This window comes from Pecten maximus, chromosome 2, assembly GCF_902652985.1.
Source record: "Pecten maximus chromosome 2, xPecMax1.1, whole genome shotgun sequence".
Classification (NCBI taxonomy): domain Eukaryota; kingdom Metazoa; phylum Mollusca; class Bivalvia; order Pectinida; family Pectinidae; genus Pecten; species Pecten maximus.
Window position 1 is genome coordinate 23,224,532 of NC_047016.1, and position 27,185 is coordinate 23,251,716.

The window sequence follows — 27,185 nt, forward strand, 5'->3', positions numbered from 1 at the left end:
TCAACAGAATCATCGGTTGGATGTTTTGTTATTTGAATTGAAAGTAAATATATAATCCTAAAGCCTGCCTTGTATAGTTACTCGGATTATCACTATACTCACCTCCTCGTCTGATCCGTCATCCTGTGAAGACTGGGTTGGGTCTAGCTTGAATACTTGCGGGAATGACTGGTGGTCCGGGTGACAGCTTGCATTTACTACTTAATTAACTATACGTTACAAGTTACCGTTTTTGTTTTAGTACGATATATATAGTTATACAAAATACCTAGCATATAAATGAGGCAAAGTACACTTTTATTGACTTCACATCGGAGAGTTAACACGAAAATTACATAACGCATAATATATATGAGTTATGTCCTTTGACTTGCTTTCTATATAATTATTACCCAATAGAAAGATACCAGAGACCACGTGGTAAAAATCAAAACAACATTGGCTCTAAACGAGCTATAAAACCGACACATACGATATACACATTTACATAATAAATAAAAACACATTTGGTACTTTAAAACATAGATAGAACTATGTGTAGACAGGGCAATAATAATGATATAGAGAATATGTCTTTTATTTCTGGTACCATGGGGAACAAAGGGCCACAACAACACTCTTCCAAAGGACACGGTTTTGGGAGGACCTCTTCAGGTCGGCCCATTTCGTCGTACCGTCTGTCTTCATGCTTCTTCGCTAAGTCTGCTTGGGATGCCAGCGCTTCGTTTTCCTTCAGGGGCTCCAGTCCAATGCAATGCAATGCGAGTGACCTTTGCTGGTGATTTGCACATTGTGTGGCCAATCCATCCCCATTTTCTCTTCTTGATGTTTGACTTCTCCAACCGGTGTTTGCTTAGAGCTATTCCAAATGTCTTCATAAGTTCTCTCTCTATATTTGTGTGTGTGTCTGTGTGTTACCCTACCAAAAAGTTCATAAATATATAATGTACAAATGTGTCTTTCCTATATAGCAACCGTCAGCACGCATACAAGCGATGTCGATATGTGTAAGTAACGTCCTTAAATGACCATCCCTGTTGATATAAGCAGGACGTTAAATACGATATATCTTAGTACATGGCCCGATAGTGACAAAAGTATTCTCACCCCAATATCATTGTTCTTCAAGTTATGCCCATGATATGAAATATTTTATTAAAGTGGATCTATCCTATTTATAATTCGTGTCTGACGGAGACTTTAAACACCTAATACAGAACAGTTATCACAATGAGAAATAGGTTTGTAGGTGTGGATGATAGTTGTCTTTATGAGTGACATTAAAACAAAGAAATCTGCTAGAAACAAGACTTCCCCAGCACAACTTGTAGCTTGAATATTTAATAGCAGATGGCAATACCTTTACTGAGATTACAAGAGATTAGCATGTGTGCTTAGTTTTTCAAGAATTATCAGAAACGAACCCTGCAACCCGAAGATACGAGGCTAAACATCCCATTATGATTCAGAGGGTATATTTTATGGCCAGTTTCCCAACGCCAAATCTATACCCAACCATTTTGCCCGAGCGCGCAAATCACCAACTTAATACTTACCTATCATTAACTGTGGTGTCATCGGTCTTCACGTATTTGTTCATATGATCTTAACACTGACGTTGAAATTCGCTATGATGAAAGAGAAAAGTTTACTTCGCAGCTACTTTCCACATCAAAGGAAATCATCAATGATTTTTGGAGATATCACATATGCTATCAAAGCAGGATCTTCCTTTACTCTGCTTTTCTCCTCTCTGGACGATTGTAAAGCCAGGGCAGAGTACACAAGGTTGGGCAAGAACAGTTTCTTAAAAACATATTGTACATCAATCCTCCTCTACTGATGTTTACACCCGAAACCACGAGGATGTCTTGTTCTGGGTAAAAGTGAGTACGTACATATCGTGGAAACTTTTTAACATGTCAATTTCCAGTATATCGAAAGCAGTTCATTCCACAGTAAAAGCATTAGACATAACCATGTTCCATTGTTCTTTGGACGTGAACATCTACAAGTGTTCTCATAAGTATTTTTTGGCAAGCGGGCGACTGTACAGATACCTTTATTCCTAAGTGTTCTGATCACAAGCTCCAGAGAATCTCCTACTGTGACCAAAGAAGCGGAACTATTCATAATTTGAAGTTTATCAGCATAGCTCTGCATGGTTGCATTCTGGGCACAGTAGAATTTTTTTCTGGAAGCGATAATGATGCGAAGATTACAAAAGCATGGATATTCTCTCCTGGTTGAAGATGAACAATGTCGTTGACCGAAAGGTTTACACAGGCAATATTCCTTTACGTGAAATTCACATGATTTTTTTTTCACATGAAATTCACATGAAAAACATTCATGTGAAATTCATATGTAATTCATGTGATATTCACATGAATTCACATGAATTTCATGTGAAGGAACATTGCCTGTGTAAAGATGTTTTCCCAGATTTGGGATCACGTTGTTTATAGATGCCGTCTTACCTAAAACCTGGGCAGACCTGATGACAACCTACCACCTTACCCCGACAGATCTATAACTTAATCCAGATGGGCAATTGAGTCATATAACGGACGATTCAAGCAATGGCTTATTAAAAACACAACATGCCTCCAATTATTTCATTGTTGTCATCGGAGACACTTGTAAGAATAGATACAGCTGTCTCGATTGAATCCGAGGAACCATATGTTAGACCACCAGAGTTAGACATACAATGTTACGGACATGGCGCCGGCTGACAAAATAAAAACGTTCCTTAATGTACCTTAGATTATGTGTGAAAGACGAGCCAGATCTTACCAGAAGAGTCAATATGTGTCAAAATTAGATGCTACTGTGGATAGTTGTGACTTTCCAGAGTTTGATTTCGGACAATATCCTGTGGCACATACCAAATATCACTGGCAGCTTGCTACATCAGTGAGCACCTCTCAGTGATGACGGCGACGATATCTGGATCTATTGGTACTCACGGGACATTGTCCGATCCAATCCACGCCTAAGAACAGTGTAATGTACATTTGGATCCAGCATGACAGCTCCGAAACCATTAATCCCATACTGGATTATTTCCTGTGTCCTACTGGACAGAGAACCATGGAGGCCGTACCTACGTAACAAGTATCCTATAATATTTAGGATACTACATGCATTTGGAAACAAGTAAGCCTTTATATCTGAAGTCATAGGGTATAGACAAACGTCTAAAAATGTATATTTCTAGATTGGCTATGAGAGGTTTCTGCGAAATCAGTTAAGAGGTTTCCGAGAGTCGAAAATGTAAAGGAGCAGTACCTGGAGAAAAACCACTGGCCTACGGTCAGCACCTGGCAACTGCCCCACGTACGTTTCGAACTCGCAACACAGAGGTGGAGAGCTAGTGATAAAGTGTCTGGACACCTTAACCACTCGGCCACCGCGGCATAAGCTCACAAGCCCTTTGGGCCAGGTGAGCTAAAAATGGTTCTGGATTTTTTCAGTCGAAAATGTGAATGAAATTTTAACTAACAACAGATGATGCTAGATTGGAAAAGGTCACTTAGCTCCACTCAGGTGATCTAAGAAAAGGCCTAAATTACAATCTTTTAATAATCTTTTACACAATATAACAAAGCATGCTTTTTGTGTTGCAGAAATTAAATAGATACACCAATATTTTCTCTTCAGTTCAAATGCAATTTTATTTTGTTGTCATTAAAAAATATTTACAGCATTGCCTAATAAGATCAAATATTTGATATGATTATCATACATGTCATTTCCTCAAATAATCTCTACTAATACAAAAACAAATTAAAAAAAATTCTCACTAAAGATGAAATGTCATTTATCAAGAATATATGATTTAAACAGAATCTAAACATATCTCAATTTTAGTTCAGAGTCCATTGTTCAGTTCAAATAATCTACATAAACCTGATTCATAACAAAATGCATTAATATCACATAGCACTAACAACTTGGATCTTCTCCCCAACCGAAACCACTCCTGGACCAGTCAGTTTTAGAAATCCATATCCTTGAAGCTATGACCGTAGTGCCACTGGTAAATAAGAATTCTGCAGTATAAAACGGAGAACACATCCGAGCATCAATCCATTAGCTTCACTATGATGTTAAATCATACAAATTCCTTTGCGCATTATCAAAGATATTTGTCCTCTGTCACTTTATTTCAGTCCACCAAGTAGTTGGGGTGAACAACCAGGAATGGATCCTCCTCTCGTACAAGTCCTTCTCCTTTCAACCCAGTCTGCTTCAGTTCTATGAGGACATGATCCTGTAGCAAACATAAAGGTCAGTACATGTTAGTATTCACATTCTAAATTTACTATTTCAGGAAGATTTGATTACTTAATTTCCTTGGTAATTTGACATGAAATGACATCAAAGATGCATGGGTATGCATGTAAGTAAACTACCCAATGGACCAACAAAATCAAGATTTTCAAAGTTTAAGTGGAATTATTTTAACATAGCAACAACACTGATTCAATTTTCCTTGCAGCCAACAGCAGGCTTCTCTAAAATTTAACAGTTTTACCAACAGTGTCAAGTCCTGTTTTAGTGTGTTAGCGATCCATAATGTGTATTAATGAAATGTAAGTGAACTATCCATATCACATACTTACATGATGAACAAGCCTATCCAAAACTTTTTCCACAATTGTCTTCTTCTCTAGTAACTCAGCCTCGGAATCAATCTCGCCCTCCATCTCCCGAAGATACCAACTAACAAGGTCGCTACGTCTCAAATTATTGGAGTCGTCGTCTAAAGGAAAAAGAAATTTCATCATTACCATATCTCATTTCCTTTTGTACAATTTTACACAAAATTGTAGAAGCTAATGGTTTATAGGAAATAAATATGACTTTAGGGAAATACTTAGTTTTTAAGATTAACAGGTCATCCAGATGTGAAGTCGATATGTTGCGAGTTAACAAGAATGAATACAAAACATAAAAGTATTGTTATAGTTGGAGTCATTATCCTGGTGTACATTTTTCTCAATAGAAGTACCACACTAAAATACTCAACATGACATCTATTTGCATACAGATGAACTGAACCAGAAACACACAGCTAAGTTGTTCTCAGAGTTATGTCCCTTGTACTAACACACAACTTAGCATGAAAATATTGTAAATAGTTATCACAATTTTCTCTCTAGTCAGTTCAAAGATCAATCAGAACTCCTTGGCTCTGTTGCATAGTCACATTCGAGGAGTTCCTAGTGGTCCAAACATACTACACACAGACACGTAAGGCCAAATAAAATTAATTTCTTGTTTCTCAGGCCCCCGCACCACTCACTTTTTATTGAAATCAAAAAAATAAAAATGTCCGCGCCGAAAAATAAATTCCGGACAAGAATTCCGACGTTGGTTCCCGCATTATCCGGAACTTGCCCGATCCGTGTTTTAGAATCTCCCAAATCAGATCATTGAAACGTTTGTTTATCTTTTAGAAGCTTGATTTTTCGATTGCACATGGAAGCAATGATTTCCATTCAAATATCTTTTTCTGGGAGTGTTATTTTACCCTGGACAATCATATCTAATTATAGCGACACTTGTTCGTTTGGCTAACTTTACAAGGGTCTGCGTGATGGATCGCTTGGTCCTGACGACTGGTCGTTTCCGCCAAAATTCACGGATCATAATGTGTCGGCCGTGATCGGCAAACGGAAAGCTGATGTTTTTGATAAAGTAATGATGTCTTCGAAGGTAAACTAAGCAACAAAACTGTTTGGACATTATGTAAGAATAACGTTAAAATTGTATTTCAATTGTTTTTCATTTCAAATTGTAAATTAATACCAGAAAATAAAGACAACAGTTTAAAATTAAGATTTCTTTATTCATTTTATGCATTTAACAATTGACACAATTTCAAATCACATGATCCATGTATATGTATCATTATGTGACTGAGAGAAAAAAATAAAAAAAGTCCCTCACTCATCACATTTTTAGGTAGTAAAAAAAAAAAAAAAAAAAGCCTCCCTCCCTCATCCTTTTTTGGAAAAATGTGCCTGAGAAACAAGACATTAATTTTGTTTGGCCTAAATGGTTCAACTCAAATTAACATTTAAAATATACACACCTTGTGTTTCTTCCTCCTGTCGTCGCATGTACAGCACCATTAAGTTGGCCATCTGTTTATACTCATCATAGGATAACTTCAGTCCCTTCTTAGGCTGGGTAGCTGAAGCAGCGTCACCCTCCTGTGTAGCCTGTGGTTCAGCTGCTGGAGTAGCTTCTGTTGGTAATTGTACACCAATTAGTCATGTGGATTTCAATATAATGGTAATATTGGTTAGTTATACGAAGTGATGCCCGCCCCTCGGAACAATCAAGCTATGACTTTTCAGGGTGGGGAAATCATATCAAAGGTTGTATGGCAGAGGCAGAGTATGTATTCCATCAATTACTGTGACATTATCTAGTGACAATTAACAGCCACATCGACCACACCAACAAGCATGCTTGTGTAGCCCCTGATCCAGCGTCAATGTGTAGCCCCCAAACCAATGTCAATGCAAAGCTCCAGATCAAACATCGATGCATAGACGCTGAAGCACCATCAATATGTAGTTCCAAACCAAACATCAATGTGCAGCCCCCAAAACAATGTCAATGCAAAGCTCCAGATCAAACATCTATACAAAGACACTGACCCACCATCAATATTCAGCCCCCAACCCACTGTCAACGTGCAGCCCCAACCCGACATCAATGTATAGTTCTCTTGACCCACCGTCAATGTCCATTTCTTCCTGATCCTGCTGATCTTCCTCTTCCAGGTGGATATCTGGCTGTTCCACACGGATGATGGATTTGTTCAGCAGGCGAAACGCTTCTTTGACATGCTTTGGCTGCACCTGAAGGCAACAATAATATTAGTGTTAGACAGTCGAGTCGATCACCATGTGTGGCAGTGCATTATTATATTAAAACTGTGCCTAGGAGGCTTCAGCTGACACAGTCGGTTCATTTTTTATTACAAATTCAGAAAGACATTTCTAACATCATCTCCAACACTGACTCGGACACCAACTTTGACAAACTTAGGGGTTGACTCAAAAAAACATAACTGAAAAATACTTGTATTGTTTTCAATACATGTAAATCAGGACATATTTGTTAACGATCAAGTATTTTCATTTTTATTCATCGTCCGAGTTAGAAAGTCCAAAGACAAAGGTAACTTGTTTTTGAATATAGAGCAGGCATATGTTTTTGTTAACTTTGTTCCTCAGATATATATGAGACAGTTATTGCACTGAGTATGACTTAAGCTTGTACAGGTATATAGCTATAAATAAACATTAGACCTATAAGGCGATCTCTTAATCAACATGACAGGTATTTTGTACAAAAACCTTTGAGACGACCCCTCAATTTGTCTAAGTCTGTTTCAAGTTGTTGTTGGAGGCAATGATAGAAATGTCTGATAAAAGTAATTACAGTGTAAATTTTATTTAAGAAAGAAAGGGAGATAATTTGATAAATACATCAAGAAATATATCATAATAAAATATAATAAACTGACACATCAGTGAGGGTCGCGCAATGTGTCTGTGTCTATACCTGAAGTTGACCTGAGCGATACCCCGACATAGAATTACTACATATATGCTGCAAACATACAACTTACACTGACCTTATCTTTAACATTAGCAACTTTTTAAAATCCTATTTGTAAGGACTTTATATGATATACTTTGAAGTATATTCCTAGTTATATTTTTATCACTATATCATAAATGGTTCACCAAATAAATACAGCTACTCTATTACATTTTTTAAAGGAATTGTTTTGATCTTTTTTCATTATTTGTTTAAAAATTAACCATTGTTGTCAAATTTTAATATCAAAATAAGTTTAAGTGGAACATCCCCTAAATGCCACAAAAAAACGTCGCTATCTTTTTTCATGCACTTTCTCCTTAATTTTGGATGTGGAATGAGGTAGATCTTCTTCATTTGATGTTTCAAAGGTTGACATGTATGCAATCTCGCAAAAGACAACTTTGTTTGATATTACTTACTTCATCCTGACAATGAAGTCGAGCCATTCCTTCAGACAGACGTATCATGCTCTCAAGCTGACGGACAGTAATCCTCCAGGAGGACTTGGCTGCCCCTGTTCCGTCCCGTTGCCTCAGGTGTTTGTACTCCTCTATCATGTATTCCTGTGCCTCCTTGTTGATCTGATAAATAACAGCAATATTATTGTATAACAGTGAGGGATACTTGTCTTCATTTTGTATCGTATAATGGGGATACTTGTCTTCATTTTGTATGACCTATAAATAATTCTTCATCATATTCTGATCTATAAAGTCATATGACAATAAAGGTTGAAATAATACAAGCTTTATTGACAAAACCCCTACTTTTATACATAATGTATATTTTCACTCCATTAATAATATCGGCTTACACTTTTTAAATCAATACCACATCAGTCACTATCAATATTTTAATTCTTTATACTCGTGGTACTCCTGGGTATGAGTGGTGCTCTAGGTTATACGCGGTACTGTTGGTATATGTAGGGTTCAGGTATGTGTGGTACTGGTGTTACTTGCACATATGGTATTTGAGATGGGTGTGGTACTGGCACATGTGGTACTCGAGGTGGGTGTGGTACTTGTACATGTGGTACTCAAGGTGGGTGTGGTACTTGTACATGTGGTACTTGAGGTGGGTGTGGTACTTGTACATGTGGTACTCGAGGTGGGTGTGGTACTTGTACATGTGGTACTTGAGGTGGGTGTGGTACTCGTACATGTGGTACTCGAGGTGGGTGTGGTACTTGTACATGTGGTACTCAAGGTGGGTGTGGTACTTGTACATGTGGTACTTGAGGTGGGTGTGGTACTTGTACATGTGGTACTCGAGGTGGGTGTGGTACTTGTACATGTGGTACTTGAGGTGGGTGTGGTACTAGTACATGTGGTACTCAAGGTGGGTGTGGTACTCGTACATGTGGTACTCAAGGTGGGTGTGGTACTAGTACATGTGGTACTCGAGGTATCTTGTTAGTAGAATAATTTTGTTGGTAGTTAATGTACATCATTAATCGTAAAATGACTACAAGTTTCATATCAGAGAATGTATCTATATCATTCATACATCCCTCTTTCATTTCCTTAACACAATGTTACAAGAAGTCCAACAGTGTTAAGTATTGTATGATGATATTGCATGAATATGAGACACACAGTGTTCACCCAAGTGTTTATCACATCTAAGAAAGAGTGAAAGCATTCCATTAAACAATTAGGTGAAAACTATAAAACCAGACTGTTCCAATTTTACCTTTGGTTTGAACTGTCGTGCAAACATGAGATATCTTGTGATGTCTTCTACAGAGTAGATCCTCTCCACAGACTCATCCTGGCGACTGTGTAGGTCCACAATACGACGAGCAATGGCATAGTCAGTCACCTACACAGATTGAAAACAGATCTTCAATTTAATTAATAACTAAACAGTTTCCTTGGATCATAAATTAAACATATGATACATTCAATTTCTATCATATAAAAGAACAAAATATTTCAAGAAACTTCGTCTAGAATGAGCTAAAGTGAAGGCTTTTGCCAGCAAATATGCTTACTTTCTGATGGATCACTGGATTGACTGTTTCACCGAAGTCACCCTGGTATGTTTTTACTGAGAGAAATATGACTTTATCACACAGTTTTTTTTTTGAAAACTGATCTTCACTAAATAACACTTTTTGGAAACTGATCTTCACTAAATAAAACGAATGGTCACATTTCATTTACATTAATTTTTTTACCTCATTACATTCATCCACCAGAATGAAGAACAGGTCAAAACGTGACATGATGGGAGCAGTTAGAGTAATGTTCTGTTTCAGTGACTTTGTTCTGTCATATCGTCCACCAATGGGGTTGGCAGCGGCCAATATTGATGTTCTGGCATTCAGCGTGGCCTAACAAAAATTTAAAAGAGTCCCGCATGTATACAAAACATAAATTCCAGAATCAACTCTCTTAATGCAGATTTTAAATATTCCGAAATGCAAGGAGAAAAGGTAGCAAAATACATTTCATTTGGGAAACAGATTTTGGTAAATACACAGATGGACTGCTCTTTCAGTATTTCTACTCAGAACTGATTTTCAACTCAATAATTGCAGTAAAACCAAGCTAAACCTGACCTTCGAAACAATGTCCCTCTTAATGTTATCTTATGATTATTCTGAAATTCAGAGTTATTTTCTGTACTTAAATCCTTCTAAAAGCAGCCTGTTTCTAAAGATTCTCAATTTCTTTTGACAAACAACAATCTAACTTTATAAGAGTTCATGGAGCAGATTGTTAATTTCTTTTGTTTCACTCAGGTTTGTTTAGCTGAGGATAATTCATGTCAAGAACAAAGTTTTATACATTTATATCTTTAAGATATTGAACTAGTATTCCTGAAAAATATATCACATCTGCTGAGGGATCAGTTCCATCTTTGCTTCAGTATGACATTTTTTTTCCATCTAAATCAAATTCAGCTGGTTGTGCTGTCATGATTTTGTTCTTGGTTAAGACACTCTACCCTAATTGCTCTGGATGGCATGAGACAGACCTCCCATATGTTATTCAGTGAGGTAGTTACCAACTTTAAGGACATCCCACCCCTCACCTCGAAATGATCCTGGCTGTTCAACAGTGACAACAGCCACTGTAGAAGTACTTACCCTGACACCAGCCTTTGTGATCGAGATGGTCTGTTGTTCCATGGCCTCGTGGATTGCGACCTGATCCTTAGGATCCATCTTGTCAAACTCATCTATACAGCAAACACCATTGTCCGCCAACATCAGAGCACCTGCCTCGATAACAAACTCGTGGGATTCTTCGTCCTTGACAACAGCAGCAGTTAAACCTGCCGCAGTACTCGCCTTGCCACTAGTGTATACTGCCCTGGGGCTGAACTCCTCTACCTACAAAACATACAGATACCAATATTAGTGTATACTGGGGCTGAACTCCTCTACCTACAAAACATAGAGACATCAATATTAGTGTATACTGGGGCTGAACTCCTCTACCTACAAAACAGAGACAACAATAATACTAGTGTACCAGTATATTAGGGCAGAACTCCTCTACCTGTATAACAAACTGAAGAAGTGGATACAAAGTTATTCAATTAACAAGACATAAAAGAAATGAGCTTACCTGTTTTAAGAATTGACTTTTGGCTGTGCTTGGATCACCAACAATACAAATGTTGATATCACCACGGAGATTGGTCTTTTCTGTGGTAACCTTGGGAACACCACCAAACAACATGAGAAGCACACCTCTCTTGATTTCTTCACTTCCTAGTAAAACATTTTATTGACACCGATATTAACACACAATAATGGTTCCTCTTTCTGTAATATATGCTGTTTTTTTCCCTTATCAATCCAACTGAATTGAAAGTGCCTTGAATATATAGTGTTAATAACAGGTTTGATTTTGCTATAAAGCCAAGAGGCTCATGGGACCTGCATTGCTCACCTCAATATTTCAGTGATTATGACAAACACTCCCAAGTTGTTACATTATTAATTATATATACTTGTCCCATTTTGGTCTCTCAATATCATCATTGTCAACACTTTCCTTTTGACTAACAGTTGCTTTCTAATCCCCAAGAAGATTCAAAGCAAATTAAGTTGAAAAGTATTAAGTATTATAAATCAATTTTTTAACTTTTTTGGACCCTTTCCCTCTACTCTATTATCCCTTTTAGGCCCTGCCCCTCCAGCACACAGGGGGAATGATCCATTGCTCCCTACCTAGTAACACAATCTAGAAATATCCCTGTAACTTACCATGTATGGTTGGGAAAAGACTGGAACACATATTGTAGTAAAGATTTTTGTCCATGCTCATATCATACACCTTCTGCCACTCATCATCGGTCATCTGTTTTTTTATCGTCTCTGCTGTTATCTCCTCATCTTTCATATCTCTGCCCCCAAACTAAATAATGTGTTAACATTACAATGAAATAAAACAATAAAGTAAGTATTAGCTCAGGGCTTTTTCTCAATGGTTTGGGATGGGACATTTTTGTCTCATTTGGGAAGAAAATTGGTGAATTGGGAGAGATATTTTTTCAGAGGTAAACTCCCAAATTTTTGGAATTTGGCTTAAATATGAAATAATTTCCATTTGGAATGGGGCCCATTAATGGCCCCAACATGCCCTCAGAAAAAGCCATGTAGCTACATGGGTACAATAACAAAAAGATAGACAACCCAGTGTAGATTAATCCACTACCATTTAAACAATTACACAAAACACAACCTGCACTACAGGTAGTTTACATTTCCGAGTGATAAAGATAATATGGGACTCGTTAAAAGTGACACAACTACCTCAGGATTTAACTTACATAGAGGCTGAATATATATTACATATATTGCATATCTCAAGTCGGATCACATGCGAGATTACAAGAATTCACACTCATGACCACAGTATTTAAGAAACATCAACCAGCTGGTTGCCATAGTTTGGGGTGCTTAGACAGGCTAAGGAATTTCCTTAGCCATAGATTGGCACTGGTTTAAAGTTATGTCAGGAGATTAAATTAAAGTGATATAACTAACTCTTGAGTTTTTGAGTCATATTAAAAAGAATATATACATTACATATCTTGCATTGACAATCTTAATTGATGAGTGAGGAAAATCCTTTTCATATTTGTACTGATACTTGTAGCTGATAAATCTTATGTGTGGCAGAATGATTATGAACTTTCCTTTTCGGGTCATTTTCTTTGAACCTGGATTTAGAGACCACCTGTCATATGTAACCTTTTTTATCGACTCCCTTGGAAGGTCACATATGACAGGTTTGACTTTACCTACCCTTGGGTTACTGGAGGAAACTGTACAGGCCAAGAAAGCCAGTCTGTAGGTCAGATCCCGCACTCCTAGAGCCTTGAGGCCTCGCACACCTTCTGTCTCATAACCTTCATTTCCACGCACCCTAGAAGACGTCTCTGATCTTGCTCCTAATCATTGAACATAGTTTGGGTATATAGTCAAATCTGTCCAAATGACCATTCATCTCTTTTAGGTGGCCGTCTGTTCTAAGCGACCATTTCAATTCCCCCTTATGCAGTTTGCTTTATATTTCAACTCTATCAAACAACCATATGTTAACACCAACAATGACTGCATTTTTTCCAGTGATAGAAATTTAACTCTTAATAAGCAACCAGAAGTCTCCAAAATGCCTTCCATTACCATTTACATCTTGATAACAATAATAGTTTTACTTTTTTCACACATTTTGACTGATAAAAACACATAAATTTGAGAATTATAACAAGGAATGCATAAACAGTTAACTTACTGCGTTGCATGAGAATTTTAACAAGGATTGCAAAACACTTTAACTTACTGTTAAATCATGCTTTGTTATATCTTTTAGAAACATTAGATCAGATATTTGCCAGTGAAAAAGTGGTTGTTTTAACGTAGGAAATGCAGTAACGTTAACTAATAAAATTCAGGAATTTAAAAAAACATACATAAACAAGAGGCCCATGGGCCTTAACGGTCACCTGATTTTTGAAATATTTCAGTAAATTTGATTGACACTTTTTGGCTTGACCCATCAGTCTAAGGGATTAGTCAGGGCCAACATGTGCATACCATTAAGCAGTCATCCCATGCTGATAATGTTAACAAATTTAGAATGAATTTCAAAACAAATAAAACAAATGACAGTTAAAAATGTGATTTCCCTATAACTATAGTAAAGTTTAACCCCTCCCATGGGGCAAACGTGAGACCCCAGGGCTAGGAAATTAACAATTATGGTAAAGCACCTGAAGACCCTTTCATCTGTGAAGAGTATTTAATTCTACCTTATTTGGGTTGTAAGAAGAAGATTTTTAAATTTTCAGTTAATTTGACCCTTTTTGGCCCCGCCCATCAGCCCCTGGGGGTCAGTCAGGGCCAACATGTACATACCATCAAACTGTCATCCCAAGCTGTTAATGTTAACAAAGTTGGAATGAATTCCAATAGAAATCTAACAAATGATAGAGGAGCAAATATTATATATCTTGGGAGTTGCGAAGAAGATTTTTGAAATTTCAGTCAATTTGACCCCTTTTGGCTGAATGAATGAATGAATTCCAATAAAAATTCAACAAATAATAGTCAAAAATGTGATTTCCCTATATAAACTATAGTAAAGTTTACCCCCTCCCCAGGGGCAAACTTGAGACCCCAGGGTCATGAAGTTCACAATTTTGGTAAAGCACCTTAAGACCCTTCCATCTATGAAGAGTATTTGATTCTGCCATATCTGAGAGTAGAAAAGAAGATTTCTGAAATTTAAATCAATTTGACCCTTTTTGGCCCCAATTGTTTACGGACGGACGACGACGGACAAAAGGCGATTAGAATAAGTCACTTGAGACTTTGTCTCAGGTGACCTAATAAATGGTATACAGGATTTGGAAAGTAATTAGATTAACCAATAAAAATTGTATTAAAGTGTTTTGCTATATACTAAAAGAATCACACAAAAATTAATTTTTTTTTTATATTATTGCCATTTTATAAAATGAATAAATAGCTTTAATATGATCATCCATCAAGATCTAAGATACCATCTCTATTAAGAGACCACTCTCCATTAATTAAGGGACTGGCTTTCAACTTAGCTTAAGTTGTCACTTAATATAGATTTGACTGTACTTCACTTACTTTGTGCTTCCTCCTTAATAGATAACATGACATGTTATGTGATAAAAGGGTTATTTAGTGAGCTAATCTGCCAACTTCAAATGGGCTCTTTATTTATCTTCATAATATAATCTCAAAGCCAGCAAGATTACACAACTCACAAATTTATCACTAATTCACTATCAAATTTCGCACAAATTTTGTCATGCAGTAACAAGATGTCAGAATTATTAAACTTAGAATGTAAATATTGATAGTATGATCATTACTCACCTGGTGTGGAAATGGTGCCCACATCTGGTACAACTATCAGAGTACCTGTGAAGTCACACTTATCTCCTGCCTGAGCAGTCTCCACAGCCTCCGCTCGAAGTATAACTTCCACACTGATCAACACAATAACACACATGTACTAAATCTACAAACATTCGTTGATTTATTCTCAACCTGTTTAGAAAATTTTAAACAAGGTTTCTTAGTGACTTAAGTGATTAATGATTCATATGGACTTTTAATAACTAAATGTTAAGCATTTTCCAAGCACTTTTTTTCAATTTTCCAGATATTTTCTAAACTCGAAGGGAGCTGGGGTATTTTTTATCTTTAAGTTAAAATCACAAAAGACCATTCGAATTCTGTTGTTTAAGTAAAATGCTCAAAAGACTACACTTAAAATAAATAACCATGCTGTGAGGAGCACTGGTCACTACACAGCTGAGAGGAGTATGTACTGTTCAATTCATACGCTGTGAGCACGTCCACTGGTCACTACTGTAACAAGAGGCCTATGGGCCTTATCGTCACCAGAGTTTTGAAATATTTTAGTTAATTAGACTCTAATTGGCCCCGCCCATCAGCCCAGGGGGTCTGTCAGGTCAGGGTCAACATATGCATACCATTAAGCCAGGGCCAACATGTGCATACCATTAAGCTATCATCCCATGCTGATAATGTTAACAAAGTTGGAATGAATTCCAATAGAAATCTAACAAATGTTAGTCAAAAATGTGATTTCCCTATATAAACTATAGTCAAGTTTACTCCCTCCCGAGGGGCAAATATTATATATCTTGGGAGTTGCGAAGAAGATTTTTGAAATTTCAGTCAATTTGACCCCTTTTGGCTCTGCCTGTCAGGCCCCTAGGGGTGGGGACCATACTAACCACAATTCTGGTGGACGTTTGGCCATGGAAGCTTCCAACCAAATTTCATTGAATTTGGTTCAGAGATTTTGGAGAAGTCAGAAATGTTAATTGTTACTATATAGAGGAGGCTATGAGACAACAGCATCACACGGACTTCTGCCAATTAAGAAAGAGAGAAGGACCCGGGGACATTCACTCAGCATTGATAAAACACGAAGCAGGTTGGACATGAGAAAGTATTCGTTCACTCAAAGAATTGTAGACAGTTGGAACTCTTTACCAGAAAATGTAGTTGAAGCACCAAATTTAGTCAGTTTCGAAAACCCTTTGCCACATGCAGGTTATAACACTTCAGCACTCTGTGCCAAATTGACAATATTTCAGAGAGTATACAAAACTCTACAAAGAATAGTTCAGGGTTTTCCCCGATGCAGGTAGCCTGCATCTTATAATTAGACACAGAAAAAACACAAAGGACTTGTAAACTAAATATCTGTGCATCCTTGGGATGCATTTTGTTTCTAAAATCTGCCATACATCGAAGAAATAACTGTGGATTTAAATTGACTCTAATATTTTACTGTGTTTGTATTTTATTACTTAAGGCAACATTGTTATACCTGATGACCAACTTGGATGCTGGAACGGCTTTACAATGATTTAATTACAAAATGTCATGCATGGAATGCCTGCATTTCAAAATGGGACTCCCAATTTTTACAGCTGAAGAGTCCCTGGGAACATGCGTAATAACAATTACAGGGAAAACACTGATAGTTTGTGTATTAATTACCTGTGTATACTTAAACTGTTGCTCCACATCCTTAATCACTGTTCTACAATCCAGACACATGAATGTACCACTGACCAGCTCGGGATGGACAGGATGTGTCCGCACAACTTGACCAATAATTCTTAGCAATGTACCAACTTTCGCTGTAGTCATCTCACGGACCCTAAAAAAGTGCAAAATTTTCAGTCAGTATACCTTTTTATCGAGCAATAAACACATGCATTGCCTGATAATTTAGCCAACTGTAATAGATTTGACTTGGGAATTCTCGCTGATCCCAACAAATCGAATCAAGGAACCTAGATAGCCGATTCATTTTTTAATTGACAGCCCCAAAACTGTTAATGATAATTCGTAAAATTCAATAAACCAGTTTATTGCAATTTTGCCAGTGAAATATAGAAATTTATCAAACAAATAAAACTTATATTTTCACTGCAGCGATGAGCAGTGAAAATATAAGATTTTGCAATGAAAAAATAAGTTTTGCAGTGAAAATATAATTGTTTTCGTTTTTTGCCCAATCGGAGCGAACCTTTGTATTCACCTCATTGAAACTTGCTGATTTTTCCAATCGAATTGACGATAGTTAAATGGGTTATTTTGCTGTATTTCTGAAATATTCAGCTAGCTTTTGACAAAAATACTTGACATTAGCTTTTCAAGCACAGATTATCCGATAATAGCAGAACACCCTTTAATTGTGTTGATCAGTCCTTTCAAAATGGCGCAGTCATGAATCATGTTATTGATTACCGTACTTTTTGACACTATAAATTTTTCAATGTTTTTAAGTAAATGAAATGCAATAAAAAGATCAAAGTACTGAAAGTACTGAAGACACAAACGAAAACAAATTATTTTAACTGCTTTTGTTTAGTGGGGACATGGTCAACTTTGTATGGAACATCACCAATACCTGATTAGGACTAGGACAAAATATTGGCAAGAAAAGAAATTCATATCTACTTTTGATTGCAAGTGCGTCTTGGCAGCTAATTTTCAGAATAGGTACTCGGGTAATCTTATTTGACATCTTCAATGGGTTAATGTATACGTAGTTGTAGATGTAATATGAAGGTCCTAGATTACCTGTAAAATTAATGAGGCCTTTCTTTTCAAACTTTTGAGGATCCCATGCCTATAAGCGCTTCACAAATTATCATTATCATTAGCATTTGAAAAAATATTTATACATTTGATGTAGCGCCCCATCTAGCTACCAGCTTTTAGATAAGAGAGAGCTCAGGTTAAAAACATTTGTGTGATTGTTTTAGGATTTTATCGTGTGTGCGAGCCCTGGTTTGAATGATGTTATGTCAAGGTTTTGAATGATATTTTGTGGCAGATTGTTCTATCCCTTCAGTGCCTTCTGTAAAATAGCGATAACAAACTTCAATTGTCAAAATACAATATGGCTGCCTGTCGGCCATGTTGTTTTCCGATTAGTCTCAAAATGCAATATCCATAACTAGGCACCGAGGGGAACCTACATATAAAATTTGAGAAAGATCCCTTCAGCACTTTCTGAGAAATAGTGATAACAAACTTCAATTGTCCAAATCCAAGATGGCTGCCTGTCGGCCATATTGTTTTCCGATTGGTCTCAAAATGCAATATGCATAATTAATGTAAGCACCAAGAGGAACCTACATATGAAATTTGAGAAAGATCAATTCAGTGCTTTCTGAGAAATAGCAATAACAAACTTCAATTGTCAAAACCTAAGATGGCTGCCTGTCGGCCATATTGTTTTCCGATTGGTCTCAAAATGCATTATGCATAACCACCCACCAAGGGAAACCTACATATCAAATTTTAGAAAGATCCCTTCAGCACTTTTTGAGAAATTGCGATAACAAACTTCAATTGTCCAAATCCAAGATGGCTGCCTGTCGGCCATGTTGTTTTCCGATTAGTCTCAAAACGCAATATGCATAACTAGGCACCGAGGGGAACCTACTTATGAAATTTGAAAAAGATCCCGTCAACACTTTCTGAGAAATAGTGATAACAAACTTCAATTGACAAAATCAAAGATGGCTGCCTATCGGCCTTATTGTTTTCCGATTCGTCTCAAAATGCAATATGCATAACTAATGTTAGCACCAAGAGGAACCTACATATGAAATTTGAGAAAGATCAATTCAGTGCTTTCTGAGAAATAGCAATAACAAACTTCAATTGTCAAAACCTAAGATGGCTGCCTGTCGGCCATATTGTTTTCCGATTGGTCTCAAAATGCAATATGCATAACTAGAAACCAAGAGAAACCTATGAAATTTTAGAAGATCCCTTCAGTACTTTGAGAAATAGCGATAACAAGAATTGTTTACGGATGGAGGGACGGACGGACCACTGACGCAGGGCGATTTGAATAGCCCACCATCTGATGATGGTGGGTTAAAAACACCTGGGTCTGATAAACAGACTCTGGAAGCGTAGAATGCGGATGTAGACAGGGCAGGGTATACCATCACGACGGGCACATTAAACTAAGCACTATATTCAAAACTTAGAATTACATGCTCATATCAGCTCAGACTTGAGACAGTTTCTTAAGAGTGAACATGATTTTCATATAGCACTCTACGTTATATGTTTACACTCCATACTGTGTAGCTACAAATCATCTATACAACAAAAACACATTCATTCACATGTACAGTTCAAATCAATTTGAAGTGGAATTTTGTTTTTCACTTATGTACATTGCATCAAATATTCTCCGCAATAGTATATGTACCATATACATAACTGTAACTGCATGATACATATATATATGTATGTATGGTATATATATCATGTTAATTAATGTTAGTGAGATGTGAATGTAGCTATATGTATTGATATCATCGATTTCAAAATCAGAGTTTTTTTTTAATCTGCAGCATCTGTCAGATGAAAATGTAGTTCGAATGCCCAAACTGGATGAACTGTACATGTAGTAGCATTCTTCAAAGTCCATTATGAATGCTTTTCATACAAATGTATTTCTTTCAATTGTTCATGTGTTTAAATTATTAGAACACTGAAGTAATTTTTATTTTCATAAAAATGGAAGTACTGCTTATCTTTAAAACTAAATTGGATATTGATAAGATAAATTTGCCAAAATGTTAAAAATCAAACCTTATTAAGTAGAATCTAAACAGTTGTAAATGGCTAAGCCCACTATTCTTAACAACAAAATTACTTATTTTGATTCTCTGTCAAATATAATCAGGTTACTTGAAGACTTTGTCAGAAAAGTTAACACATATATACATTATTAATAGTTGCTTTAATTAAATTAATCTGAATTTGAACATTAAACCGACTTAACAATTTAAATGAAAAAAATGTGTTTTCACCATTTACCATAATTGACAAGAAGAAAATAATTATTTAACTCAACCTATGATATAGTATGTAACAGTCATCAAGACAATACTATTATCTTTAGTCATGCCAAGTTATTTCACAATAGGATATATGCACAACACAAAAAAGTTTTACAAATTTTTGTTGTTTAGAAGAATAATGAACTTAGTAATTTTTGCTGTTCTTCTCAAATAATATGTACTAGTGTTGTAAAGAAAAAAAGATTAAATAATAATAATAAATCTAAGTGATAATAAATTATTTGCATTGATTTATCAATAATTTACTGTGCATTAGTTTAAAGGTTAATTTAATTCAGAAGCTGAAATGATTTAAGACAGAAAAAACCGCAGATGTAGGAATATAACATTTCCACTGCCTTTAAATATCTCTGGTTAAATTTAGCAATCAGTACATTTCCATGAAAAATGGTGTTTTCTAAAGAGTTACTGCCCTTTAACCGTCCCTGAAGCGTTCAAAACTCCACCAAACATAATAAAGGTCTATGTAGATGTACATTGTAGACCCCTTTCTTTTTTATAATATGCTTCGACTGTTATGTCATATTTCAAATGATGATGATAGATCATTTTCTATTTTTTTTTTTAAACCATCACGAATATTAGAAAAAAAGAATCAGTCGCTATAATTGGAGATGAAATTTTCAGTGACGTCTACATCTGCATGCAGACAGCCACGTTAATGCGGTACGCGTTCTGTAAACGAAAAACTTCATGTGCATTACGTAGGATATAATCAATAGATCCGAAGTCAATATTAATATTCACAAGTCCATTTGACATTTCGAAACCCTATTCAGTGAGAATTTATTTAACTTTTTATTTGCAAACATGCGTATGGTACTCGACTGCCGTTGTTGTGATATTGTCATGATGAATAGACAACTTTTTTTCTTTCGTAAAAAAACATCTATATAATCTAACCATCTGCAGACTACATCAATCACATGCAAGTTAATATTTCAGTGAGAAAATGACATTCAAAGTTGGGTTTGATCACCTACTCTTTCTTTTATTATTGTTTACATTACTGAAAGATGGCGGACAAAATCGGATGCTGGATGAGTGATTTTTCAATGTACAAAATAACAACGATATTCCGACGAAACTTTATCAATATTATAACCCATTCAGTAACATGCCACCAAAGAAAAAAAACACATAGATGTCGATGATGAAAATTCAGCGTGATGTTAGTAGATTTTTCTTCCGGGTCACAGGTAAGCAGCAATATGGCGCCAGCGAAAAGTCGATTGTATCATTCCGCGTGAAATCTAATGCGTTCAACGCGGAAAAATATTCTTACGTATCATCGACAGAACATACTTAAATTAAATACTTTGAAAACTATCTATTTGTGAGGTTCTGTTGTTTTGTCATATATCTAACGAAACTGCAGTGTTGCATTTGACTCCGTAAGTCACGGGACTATTTTTTTTTTTGCGATAGAATATGATTGTGAAGTGGCAGTGGAAGTTGTGTCAGAGCGAACGAAAATGCCAAAAAAAAACACATTGTCCTGTCAGCTTTTTAAATACAACAAAACAAAAGGTGATTTTTTTTAATAGCTGAACTTCACTGTATGTCATTTTTTATCGTGAAGTTAAACAAATATTTACTGCATAACATTACGGAGTTACTGTAAAGCAACGTTTAGATTGGCCAAGGCAGTATCCGCCAGAGGGCATCGTAGATTTTGTCAGCTACACCTCAAAAGCGCTGACATAGACTCAAACTTACGTTTGTGTCAAAAATGGAATGGTTTCCCATTGAATAAAACATATATTTCACTCGCATGACAGAATATTTTGATATCTTTCACTCATGCTTCACACGAGTTCATTAAAATATTGATATTCTGTCATTCTCGTGATTTTTTTTTTCAACAGGAAACCATTCAATATCCTCTAGATATATTCCATAGCTAACTACAGTACTAAACATAAAGGTTCTGCTCAGAAATGATGGATGGATATGATGACCCTGTTAACATTCTGCTATTAACACTTTGCCACAAATAGATAACAGCACTCTACTTCAATGTAGACAATGTTTTTGGCACTTTTTCAATATTATGTTGTGACTGATAATTGTTTTTCAAGTCAATTTTAAAACAATATGCACTCGTTAATGCTGTTGCAAAAGACTTTTTTCAGAGCAAGTCCAACTTTAAAATGGTGGAATTCTATTCAAAGTAAAAACTTTTAATATAACTTCAAAAATCATGCTTTTGATTGTAGTTCCTCAAATGTTGAAATGAACACAATATTCTACTACCTTTGTCAATTATTTCACAGAAAATATTGACATTTTGCTGTAAAATAATGTTTCTGATAATAAAACTGACTATGAAATAGCTTGTAACAGAAATCTATAAATTACACACTCCAACAAGAACATTCTTAATGCCTATAATATAATAGTCAGTTTCCATTTTTCATTGTAAATATCAATTTGGTTGTCAGGTCGTTTAATGATTTGTTACTTGAAAATCTCCCGGAAAATGTTACAAAAACTATTTATAGTGACCGTATGCAGATTTTTCATTGGTTGATTGGTTAGTCATGCAATATATGCAGCAGCAAAAATAAGTCAAAATGGCGTAGTCGCTTGCACCGAGGTCGTGTCGAGCCGTCCAGAAGCGCTTACATGGGAATGGTGCGGGGGCGCCCAAAAGTGCTTAAATGTGACAAGGGAGTAAAGGCGTCCCGAGACGCTTACATGTGGTAAAGGGTTAACACTTAATTCCAGAAGGCACAGTTGCTTGGAACATGTTTTAAAGTAGTTGTTTTGTTCTACTGCATTCCATTGTCGTTTTACTGTGCTTTCTGTCCAGAACAGTGGATCCCTACCCTAAGAATACTCCTTTGCCTGCTTGACTTACTGTAAAAATATGATAAAAGCATTGCCTGAAACTTACTTCAGTCTGGTTGGGACATCTGTGAAACTGACATAGAACTCCTTTGCAGGGGGTATCTGACCCCAATCTTTTGCATAATTTCGGACGGCACGACAGAGAAATGGATATATTCTGAAAAACAAGATATAATTTTCAATAAAATTTGCAGAATAAAGACTTTTTTGTTGTAATATGATTTCAATAAAATTTAACTACCTCTAATTACTTAATCACTGCAATTTCATGTTTACATTTGTGCACAAGGAGAATATTTTACATACATATTGACAAAACCATTTTAGGTAATAATGTAGAGTTCTTTTCATAAATTTATCATATATACGTAATCAAAATTATATGAAAATTATGATCATTTCATCAAAACTGAATTTTTATGATTACATTACAGAGGATATTACAGTTAATGGATCGAGTTAGCACTGTAGCACTTAACACTTGGATGTTTACAGCACATTATATCAAATGAAAGCATTAGTCTTAGTTTTGAACACAATCTATATCAAACCTGTAGTATTCCTCCAGAACTGTAGTAGACAGCTGTTGGTTGAACTTTTCGACATCTTCGAAGCTGACTGTGAGTGTGTTTCTTTCTGGTCTAATTAATTCCTGCACTTCCGACAAGTATTTCTGTTCGCCGTCCACTGAAAATCTTTGTAAAAAAAATATATTATTAAGGTAAAAACACCCATCTATTTGTGACAACCACTGGTGCTTACAGGGGTCAACATCAACTTTTTTCTGCACTTGTCCAAGTAACATTTATATTCACTTGTGCGAATGGAATTATCACTTGTCCCACTTGAACATTTTCAATTAAGTTTAATGATGTTTTTTCAATGATTGTGTGTCATGCATTAAAACGATAACAGTGCAATGACAACTATATTACTGATATTTATTGGTGTTTTGTCCAAGTTACATAATGAAGAAAAAAAAATGCTACTGACTGCCTATTTTCGATTTACAGAAACTAAACTAGTCTTATAAGAATAGAAATAAACTGACTAAAACATGAACATAATTGTAGAAATGCAATAGTGCATAAATATCTGAAATACTATATTTGCTAAATCTTACAATAAATAGCGAGCCTGATAGTATCAGCATCTGTCGCCACTTTAGTCCTTCATATTCACTTACAATTTCCCTCTACTCTTTTATTCATATTCCCCAATATGCATATTCAATTCAAAGACACCAATGGGGCTGATTGAATATTTTCGAAAAACATGGAAAGTTTAGTTATCTGCATAGTGTTCCGAATTTTCGTTTCTTTTTTATCATATGTATAAGGTGAAGTCTTGTGAATGTTGATTTTAGAATATAAATAAACAACACGAAGACAACATTTGTTACTTGTCCCATCGGACAAGTGTTTTGATACATTCACTTGTCCGACAACAATTTAGTCTGGTACCGGACAAGCGGACAAGCCTTAATGTCGACCCCTGTGCTTGTATCTGGTTATCAATGCAACCAGAGTTAAAATCCACATTAATTCAGGTTAAAGACCGACAACTAATGACAGACACAACATGTAAGGCAAACATAGTTAAACCAACAATTCAAATCTGCCTTCACAACTGAACAAGACTGACCCATATAATATATATACCAAACAAAGGACCTTCACCTCATACCATATCATCATGCCAGAAATTCACATCACACAACAAAGAGTAGAAAAACTCCTCAGCAACATAAACCCACACAAAGCAACAGGGCCTGGAAGACGTATACACGGCAAAATACTCATAGAACTACGAGACATAACATCACTTACATCAGGTACCCCGCCAACAGACTGAAAACATGCCAACATAAACCTTTTGTACAAAAAAGCGACAGATACTACCCCACCAACTACAGACTCATTCACATGTAAACTCATGGAACATATGATCACTAGCGCCACAATGACACTCCTGGAGAACAACAATATACTATAATACAACCTTCAACATGACTTTAGATCATCCAGGTCATGTGAAACTCAGCTCGGCACATTTACACACGACCTCACACAACATAACAACAATAACAAACAGACAGACATTATCACCATGGACCTCGCCAAAGCTTTCGACAAAGTCCTACATAAATGCCTGTAGTACAAACGTGTATATTATGGCATAACAGGAAACATGCATGGATGGATCACAGACTTTTACAACGCACCAAAACAGTAGTACATGAAGGTAAAACATCAGACACAATACATCAATAGAAATGAGTCCCTTAGTTGCAATAATGTACCTCTGGACGGCAATGTAATAGCCTACTGTCACTTCTGAAAATCTTTAATTTGCACATTTCAATAGACTACTCGGAGTTTCCGTATCCGCCATACTTTGCGGAGAACTCTAGATCTTGTGAGGATGCTAATTCAAATATGGTTCAGGTTGATATGCATGACCATGTGGATGAAGCTACTACGATAAAAAAAACATTATCAGAGACATTTAACAAGGTTTTTTTCACTTTTTTTGTAAGGGTTATGAAGAAAGTGCATTATTCAATTTCAGAATGTTTGACCTTGTTCACCGAGGTATATAACTCTGAATCTGTTTATCTGTCGAAATATTGCGAGAAATCTTATTAGAATCAATTTATTTTGATTTCCTTATATAAGAAAATTGACCTTACATTTGTATCAAAGATGGTGGTATGTTTGAACTGATATCTCCGTGCGTGTCTTGCTGGTTTTGGATTTTATCATTTATTGTCAAAGAAATGATGTATTTGTGCAGGTTTGTGGATTGAATATTGATAATAGATACGTAGGCCTATACCAGAATCATCAACTTAGGGCATGTTTTTCATCCGAGAACATTATAATAACTAATGTATACTGCCCGATGTGAATTACATCGGGGTTTGCTACATTATCGGCAATAGGAGGGACTTCATACCCTGCCGAAGAGCAGTTAGGCATGGTATGAATATTCGTTCTACGAATGCTCCACACGTTCTAGTTAGCACTGTTTACTAGTCCTTCTGTATCGGTTGGGTTAAATTTGGCCGTTCCGGTATTTCGATTGTAGCAACATGCTTGTTAATTTTAGATTTCGAACTAATACTATCACTTGATAGTAAGGTAGTATATGAAAACCAACTTGATGCTTCAAAATGTAAAAACTTTGCCTGGTACGTATACGTACAGCTGGCTCATGGTGGTTGGTGAATGGTGCATCATATTTTTTTCGAACTAAATAACAAAGTAATCAAACTATATTGCTTACTCTTCCAAAAAATCTTGAAATAGTTTCTGGCATCTTTCGCCGACTTGATCCTTCACTTGGTTAGTCCTGACAGCTTGTTCGGCAACATCCATGGCGAAAAATACAGCAACGTGTTTACAGTGTACACAATGAGCTCTTTCCCGCCAGATTTGTCACGTGACTGTTCGTTCGGAAGATTTCTAATTCACTATTGCGATATGAGGTCGCCCGAACATGTTGTGCTCTCTTTCGTTTCACAAAGGTTCATTATTGTTAGCCTTTTAACGGACAATCAGCGGTAAATAGACATCTCCAGTTATAGACGTACGCGGACTACGTGCGCGGAGACGGAGACGTACTAGGTAGTTTCTGGGGGTCGTATCAAAATAAAAAGTAAACAAACACGTGGTGTTTGTCAGAATAGAATATTTCCACATTACAATACATATAAGTCAATTAACACAAAGTATAAAAGGAGGTTTTCCTAAATTACATTAGTAAATGTGTATATCCGAGACACACATACGAATAATTATCATGTATGCCTGGATACTACAGTCTTTGGCTATATTATGATACATAATGATTTTCTGAAATAAGAAGTGATAGTGTTTAAAAAAATAAATAAATAAATAAATTGTCCTCCTTTACGTTATATTGGTAACAAATGTCTTTTATATTTTCTATGTATAAGGAGAATTATGTCAATAAAGTTGACAGTATAATAACAGCAAATTGTCACTTAGACCAGAGACATATATAGACTCGGAGCGTGCACGGTAACATAATTGTACTGTAGTGTCTGATCAATCGGTAACTATCACGTGCACTAAACCATATGGATCTACGACAGAACGTTGGTGCCAAGCTTGGGTTTTCTTTTACGAAAACAGTTTTTTTCGTCTGTATGCCATAGCTGCACAGATGTCTACAGTTTGTCGAATTTTATAACGTGGATGGCGCCAAAGTGTCCCTATCGCTCT

The 27,185-nt window shown here is 36.1% G+C and overlaps 1 protein-coding gene across 2 annotated transcripts; it reads right to left on the reverse strand.

The window, feature by feature from the left end:
- Positions 1–3,639: 3,639 nt before the first annotated feature.
- Positions 3,640–26,371, reverse strand: LOC117321545 (zygotic DNA replication licensing factor mcm6-like). 2 transcript variants are annotated; one of them, XM_033875990.1, is made up of 14 exons: positions 26,224–26,371; positions 23,487–23,630; positions 22,982–23,092; positions 16,679–16,841; positions 11,861–12,011; positions 11,217–11,362; positions 10,733–10,978; positions 9,818–9,973; positions 9,331–9,459; positions 8,055–8,216; positions 6,761–6,884; positions 6,107–6,262; positions 4,632–4,771; positions 3,640–4,279 (listed from the first exon to the last, which is right to left on the reverse strand). In XM_033875990.1, the coding sequence occupies exons 1-14, from the start codon at positions 26,313–26,315 to the stop codon at positions 4,175–4,177; spliced, it is 2,025 nt and encodes a 674-aa protein (XP_033731881.1). In that variant the 5' UTR covers positions 26,316–26,371; the 3' UTR covers positions 3,640–4,174. The 2 variants fall into 2 exon arrangements, with proteins under 2 accessions (XP_033731881.1, XP_033731880.1); XM_033875989.1 differs by lacking the exons at positions 16,679–16,841; positions 22,982–23,092; positions 23,487–23,630; positions 26,224–26,371 and adding exons at positions 12,905–13,050; positions 15,014–15,164.
- Between the last annotated feature and the right edge of the window lie 814 nt (positions 26,372–27,185).

Coding starts and splice junctions, on each gene's coding strand:
- LOC117321545 (XM_033875990.1), bottom strand. CDS start 26,315: ATGGATGTTGCCGAACAAGCTGTCAGGACTAACCAAGTGAAGGATCAA. Junction 6,885..8,054: donor GACTTCATTGTCAGGATGAA/GTAAGTAATATC, acceptor TGTTGCCTTCAG/GTGCAGCCAAAGCATGTCAA. Junction 4,280..4,631: donor TGGATAGGCTTGTTCATCAT/GTAAGTATGTGA, acceptor TGTTTGCTACAG/GATCATGTCCTCATAGAACT.